General features: G+C 38.3%; 1 protein-coding gene across 1 annotated transcript; it reads left to right on the top strand.

The window, feature by feature from the left end:
• Positions 1–215: 215 nt before the first annotated feature.
• On the top strand, positions 216–3,012 carry LOC121259609 (U-box domain-containing protein 33-like). The gene is made up of 4 exons (XM_041161275.1): positions 216–626; positions 957–1,073; positions 1,224–1,646; positions 2,280–3,012. Exons 1-4 carry the CDS (start codon positions 216–218, stop codon positions 2,991–2,993), a joined length of 1,665 nt encoding a protein of 554 aa, XP_041017209.1. The 3' UTR covers positions 2,994–3,012.
• Positions 3,013–7,704: the final 4,692 nt, after the last annotated feature.

Below are 7,704 nucleotides of genomic sequence, written 5' to 3'. Positions count from 1 at the left end.
AATGACCTCTACTTCATGGATGGAAATCAACTCAAACTCTTCAATACACCTTAATTATTCAGTTACTAATTCAAGTACCGGCATCGAAATATAGAAAATCAGTCGCAGACACGGAAAGTGGATCACATGAGTCAAGCCTCTTGATTACGAGATCAATATCTGTTCCTTTGGGAAACAATAGATCAAATGACCTTGAAATTGGAGGATCAAACTGCATGAGATCAAGGTCTGTTGCACAGGATTACAATTGGGACGGCGTTAATAATATTGGAAGCACCAGTAGTGCCTTGAACAGTATTAATGCTTTTCAAGGCAGTACTGAAGATCAGCTTTCATCTCCCAAGAGTACTATACGTAGGTCTGACGCAGGAGGCAGTTGTACAAGTATTGAATTAGATGCATTATCAAGGAGTGCTTCCTCAGTATACTCTCCAAGAGGAGTTCATGATTTCACACTTAGTCATCAATTACCTCAGCAAACAGCTCCAACATTAATGGATCATCAGGTGTTTGGGTTTAGTGCATTATCTCCAAATTTGGGTTGTTCAACTTCAACCAGCACGTCTGATCCTACGAAGTTTGCATCTACTTCTAATATTATTAATGGAGCTCAGAACTGTGTTGCGGTATGTGCAGAAATATTAACATTCATTTTTAGGGTTTCAATTTTTGTATATTACATACTTGATCAGTTTTAAAACATTGGTACGTATTCTTTATATAACCAAAAGGGTTGCCTTGCATGTGGCGTAGAGAGTACACGTGTCAATCAATTAGAAGTTGACATGTGGCAATCTATGCCACGTTAGCCATCCAATAACAAATATAAACTAGTTTTTATTTAAATTTAAAACTTTTTTAGAATGAAACTTAGGGATATAATGTGCAAAAGTTCAATTGACCTTATGTATTGCAACCATGTCATGAATATTCATTTGAATTCATGATATTAGCAGGACAGAAGTTTTGATAATTCTAATTATGGGAAACTTCAACAAGTAATGCTAGAGGCAGAGAAATTGACAATCTTTCAGCAGAAAGTAGCAAGTCAGTTTAGGGAAGCTATGGGCCAGGTAAAGGTTTAATTACTTAATTCAGAATGCTTAAAGGTGAAATCATTAATCATGTTTGCAAAATGATGCTTATAACGGCCTCTACCTATATATGTAACTTGTAAAGTTCCAAAATCAAGTGTAAATTGCCTATATTAATCCAATCAACAGGCCCAAGAAGAGTTGATATGCAGATCAAGAGAGATTGAGGAAGCGAAAGTAAAAGGAGAAGAACTTGAAAAGATGAAGAATCAGATATACCAAGTGATGGAACATATCCAGACTTTTCAAGAAAATCAAACATCATTAGAGAAACAAATTGCAAAGTTGCAGGTGGATCGTGATAATGCAATAAAAAAAGCTGAAGAGCTAAGAAATACACAAGGAGAGTACTTAAGTGGGAACATGCGAATTCAGTTCTCTGAGTTCTCACCCTCTGTGATTAAAGAAGCCACTAAAAACTTTGATGAATCCCTGAAAATTGGAGGCGGTGGATTTGGGAACGTTTATAGAGGTCTTATCCTCCAAACTGATGTTGCTATAAAGAGGCTACAGTCTACTTGCGGCCAAGGCAAGGCAGAGTTTCAAGCGGAGGTTTGTTAATCTTTTGAAGTTACTTGAATCTTTTAATTTAGTTATAAATTTTAGACCCATATATAAAATTTATAACTAAATTAAATTATATGGGTCTAAATTAAATTAAATTATATGTATCCGGGCGGGGTTATTGCAAAGTTACCGTCTAATGATATGATACCAATTAATGGTAGGTCATGATTGGTTGCTTTTCTAGTTAATTTGGTGCATGCAATATTTGAAAATATAAGTAAGGTATTAAGAAAGAAATTATGAATTTCATTCAATATTGGTATGCTTTTTTTTTTTTTTTTGGTTCATTCAACATCTATGTACGATGGTCTATTGCGCCAATCATTCGGAATCACCTAGCTAGCTAGATATGTGCTTCATTGCTGAGAGCATCTGAACTTGGAGATGATGCATTTTCTGAATATAACCGCGTACTTTGGAAATAGGGTCGATGATTGCGTTCAAGCAATATTATCATGAGCTCATGTTTTCACATAGTAACAAGTATACAGTTATTTGAAAAAGAGACAACAAAGTGAAAAAAGATGACTCACCAGTACAAACTTTCACTAGAAGAATGGAAGAAATGGATAAAAAGGTTTTGTATTCTATTCTCATTGATTCTTTGTGTATCTGCAGGTTCGTGTGTTGAGTCACCTGAGCCATCCAAATCTTGTAAAACTCATAGGATGTTGCCCAGAAGAATCTGCACTCGTATACGAGTATTTGCCCAATGGAAGCCTTCTCGACCGACTCAGATGTAGGGATGACACTCCCTCAATACCCTGGGAAACTCGATTAAGCATCATTAAAGAGTTGTGCTCTGTCCTTACATATCTTCATTCACGTAAACCTCACAGCTTTGTGCACGGGGACCTAAAGCCATCGAATATCCTCCTTGATGAAAATTTCGTTTCTAAACTTAGCGACTTTGGAATTTGCCGGGAGCTATGCCATGATCAATGTTCAAACAAGGACACAACACTGTGTCGTATAACTCGCCCAAAGGGCACCTCGGATTACATAGATCCTGATTTTTTTGAAACAGGAAAGCTTACTATGAAGGCAGATGTTTACTCATTTGGGATCATTTTATTAGAGTTGTTGACAAATCGGTCCCCATCATTTGTAATATTTGATGTGAAATTGGCCTTAGAAACCGGAAATTTGGAGGCTCTCTTGGATCAATCAGCCGGAGGTTGGCCACTTTCAGTTGCTAAAGACTTGGCAGAATTGGCATTGAAGTGCTGCGACAAGAACCGAAAGAATCGACCAAAACTTGAGTCAGATGTGTGGAAGGTGCTTGAATCAATCTTGAGTGCTTATAAATTTGTAGCCTCTGTCTCGTCCTAGCTACACTAATTTGGTTGTATCATTTGTTGCATCCTACCTCGATTTGTTGCACTTTCGTTTGTGATGCTTTTCCTATACATGGAAGTGCTGGTATGATGCCATTAGTTTTCTTCTTTGATTGGCTCTGTAATCAACGATATATTGCTAGTATTTGATGAAGTCGAAGTTGTGTATTGCAACACTATTAATATTGTGCAATTTGAGTTTTTGAGTTTACCTGGCGTTCTAGAAGTCTAGTTTTATATCTTCTTCCCTCATGTAAAAAACTAAAAATAAAATCTTGATGATCAAGTCACAAATAATCACTATTAAGGCATAGTACTTAAGTTTGGGGACAAAAGAAAAAAAAAATTAGATTATCAAAACAACACGACCCCTTACCATACAATGGGTACTTTATACAATCCAGTATTCAAGAGGCTAAACTAGATCTAGGTGGCTCTTTTCCACTGTAAAAGTTTAATAAACATTGAGGTAATTTAATAAGGGGTATGCAGCCAAGTTGTTTGCTGAGGCCCATTGTGCCAAGAGATGCGCACATCGGTTTTGATTCCGGTGTATTTTCTGGATTGACCATGTTTGGAATGATTTCAGTAGGCTTGAGATATCAATGAGGATGTTGAAGATTGACCAATCAGGGGATGTTGAAGGATTTGTTATAGTAGATGTAACCACTTGGTTGTAACCTTCAATAATGATGTGGTTAACTAGCAATGAGATGCTTCTTCAATAGCCAATTTTGCTGCCATGGCTTCTCCAAAGTTTGGATTGACTGAGTCTATAGGTTTGGTAGCAGCAAAGATGATTTCTCCTATATTTGATCCACAAATGGCAGCTGCAGTAGACCCATTATTTCTAACAGTAACATCATAAGTGTGGCGCCCCCGACACCCATGTAAGGAAACACAAGAATCGAGACGCCAAGATGATGACAACATGGTCACGCATCCCAAAGAAAATGTCAAGTGTGTGTACATACAACAGTGTACAACAAACAACGCAGCGGATAAATATAAATAAGTCAACTAAGTACCAAAATTTTTTTAATACAAACTAACATAAGTAAAATGATTAAAAGAGTTATACAGTCATCCCAAATAAAATATAATACAAGTCTCAAACCAAATGCGAGTGATCTCAATCACTCCTCAGGCGGAGCCGAATCCTCAGGCTCACTCTCATCCTCCTCTGCATCAAAATCTACGTTACCATAGAACGATACCGCAGGTAAGTATAAACCAAATAACCACGAGATAAAAATATATTAATGCAACTAACATGCATGCATATGATGAAATATGCATCAGATCCAAAAATATTATTTTTCCCGAAATTGGATATTTTTCAACATTCGCCAAAATCCCATTTTGGCCCAAAAATAATAATCCGCCAGTTTTCCAGAAAATAACCTAAATCAATAAAACATCATTTTCCCAGAAAATGAATCACATAAAATTCCTTTTATTCAACACACCCTATTTTCCCAAAAAACAGCTCATTAATCCATTTATCAATGCACCATGATCTCCCCTAGGGACCATCCGCACGTCCTGGCTACGTAGCGATGCTCAGTTCCTCACCCAGCGCGTTCGTAGCCAAGCATCCTCTAAGCCCTGCCAGTAGAGGGGCCACGGAGTCGGCACGAGACCATCTCGTCCGATCCCGTTGTCGCCCAGTGACAACCCAGGGGATGTCACTCAGTATATTCAGCTCCTGTGACCAGAGGAGTTCCACCGATATAATGCCTCATCTTGGCTTGGGGTCGTGATACACACGCACCCAAAAATCATCTAACACATGAAAACCCAGTTTTCAATAAGCACATGAACATGCATGCAATTACACGAAAACACAGTTTCATTTAAAAACATGATCATGCGTGCAAAATGCCATGTACATGAACAACTTTATAACCAACAACCAACAACTCACAATGTAAACCAAACATACAATAACTCCGTCCACAATCCATCCGACCCCGTACTCCTCGGTCTCAGTCTGGCATAACCAACTAGATCATAATAAAATGAGTTAGTGCAAAAATATATTTAAATCATGATAGTTCTTTGGAAAAATACTTACAGTGCTATAATATAATTTTTGAAGGATTACGGAGGTGCAAGAAGTGGCGACTCAGCAACGAAAGTGTAAAATACACTGTGGTCGTGGGTCTCAAAAATCCACTTTTGAATGGGGACAAACCAAGACCCGAAATTGATAGGGAAGGGCTTAGAGATGTCGGTGAAGCTAGTGATGATGGTGGTTGACCGTGGGTGGCGGCGTAGAGGGCGGTTTAAGGCCAAAAAGTCCAAAATAGAAATGTTGATGGTGGAGCTTCACTGATGGCAGATCGGGACTAAGGATGGGTGCATTGGGTTGTTAGGATGTCGATGATGAAGTGGTGAAGAGATGGTGGCTGGAGGTAGCGCGATAGCAGCGAGCAAGCTCAAGATGTGCCGCGGCTTTGAAGGGTTCGTGGGGGCAAACGGCGGCGCGAAAGCTGAGAATGGAGGGGGGCGGTCGCCGGAGGCAGGGGAAGAAGATGGGTTGGGCGGTGAGGTGCACGGCGGTGCGGTGGCAACGGGCTGGGTGAGGCGACGAAATGCACGGGGAGGGAGAGAAGAGAGTTTCGCGCGGGAGAGAGGCAGAAAGAAAAAAGAAAATGGAGAGAAAAAAGAAAGAAGAAAAGAAAAAGGAGGGAAAAGAAAAGTGAGGGAAAGAAATGAGGTTCAATCCTCACATCTTGGGTTACAAAAAATGATCCAACGAAAAAGATTTTAAAACAGCAAGTCAATTAAAATAATTTAAACGTAATGATAAAATGAAAATAAAATAATTAAATCCAACAACCAATTAATTTAAAATAAAGAACAATTTAAATGCATAACAATAATTAATATTAAGAAACATATCAAATTTAATTTTCGCAAATTTAACAATTATAAAAATAAACCCACTAAAAATCCAACAATTTTAAAATAAGAGAATAAATTTTTAAATTAATAATAATAATCCTTCAATAAAAATACACTAAAATACGGGGTGTTACATCCTCCCCCCTTAAAATAAAATTTCATCCTCGAAATTGACAAGGTCAAACATTAAAGCTAAGACAGGAATAAGACTCGACTAAGAGCAGTCTTAAGAAACATACCGCCAGGGTCAACAAACGTGGCTCTTGTTGTCCAAAACTCTTCTTCAATGACGACACATGGAACACATCATGAACTTCCCCAAAATAGTCCGGCAATGCAACTCTATAAGCAACAAGCCCAACTTTCTCTATAATCCGAAAAGAGCCAACATACCTCAGACTAAGTCTTCTCTTCTTACCAAAGCGCTTAATGCCTTTCATATGAGAGACTTTGAGATAAACCCAATCACCTATCTCCAAGGATAAGTCTCTTCTCCTTGTATCTGCATAACTCTTCAGACGACTTTGTGCTTCCGCCATTTTAGTCCTTATAAATCAAACTTGATCTTTCATTTCTTGAATTATCTTAGGCCCAATTAATTTACTATCACCAACTTCATCCCAACACAAGGGTGATCTACACTTCCTTTCATACAAAACTTCATACGGGCCATCTAAATGGATGAATGAAAACTATTATTATAAGCAAACTCAACTAGCAGCAGATGATTCTCCCAACTTCCCTGAAATTCCATGACACAAGCTCGCAACATATTCTCAAGAGTCTGGATAGTACGCTCTGATTGGCCGTCTGTCTAAAGGTGATATGCAGTACTAAACTTCAACTTAGTGCCTAAGACTGCCTGCAAACTCTTCCAAAAATGGGATGTGAACCGCGGGTCCCGATCTGACACGATACTCTTGGGTACTCCATGCAAACGCACTATCTCCTTGACGTACAACCAAGTCAACTTACCCAAAGAGTCGGTATTATTAACAGGCAAGAAATGGGCACTCTTGGTCAACCGATCAACAATTACCCAAACTGAGTTCCTTTCACTAGGGGTCCTCGACAAGCCTACAACAAAATCCATACAAATATCATCCCACTTCACTCAGGAATAGGGAGAGGTTGAAGTTTACCAACGGGTCTTTGATGCTCCATCTTAACTTGACGGCATGTGACACATTTCTCAATAAACATGAAAATATTCATCATACTCGCGTTAGTCCCCAGTGGCATATCACGCCCAATATTCCTATGGTGCTTATGTTATCCAAAATCTCCTTTCCTCAAGAACATTAATACAACATCCAATAAATTTAAATGATTAATAGCTCCTTACAATAATCCATGCTAATCTCAATCAACTCTTATGCTACAACTTCTAAACCTCCATTGAATTCTTCCTTTGGTAACCTAATGGCCACTTCCAAAGTTAACCATCAATAACAAATTTTGCACAACCAAATGATTAATCTCCAACTATAAGTATCATCTCAAAAATTCAAGTTACCACTCATTCCTCAAGATTGGCACAAAATTCGAACTTCTAACTACACCAAAAAATATCACGCTTCCGCTGCACACTTAGATAATTCGCCACATGCATACAATTTATGTCCTCATAAAACTAACACCATCGAATACAAGATGGCTCCATACCTACTAATCAAAAACTCTTATCATAATTTGGTAGAAAATACTCTCTTTTCCAAAACTACGAGTTATCACCCATAGTCCTCAAGTAACTCCGCTGCTTTAATCAAAATCAATATTCCGCAAAATACATCCAT

This window comes from Juglans microcarpa x Juglans regia, chromosome 1D, assembly GCF_004785595.1.
Source record: "Juglans microcarpa x Juglans regia isolate MS1-56 chromosome 1D, Jm3101_v1.0, whole genome shotgun sequence".
NCBI lineage: Eukaryota > Viridiplantae > Streptophyta > Magnoliopsida > Fagales > Juglandaceae > Juglans > Juglans microcarpa x Juglans regia.
Note: the sequence above shows the minus strand (reverse complement) of the source record. Positions and strands in the feature narration are given on the sequence as shown.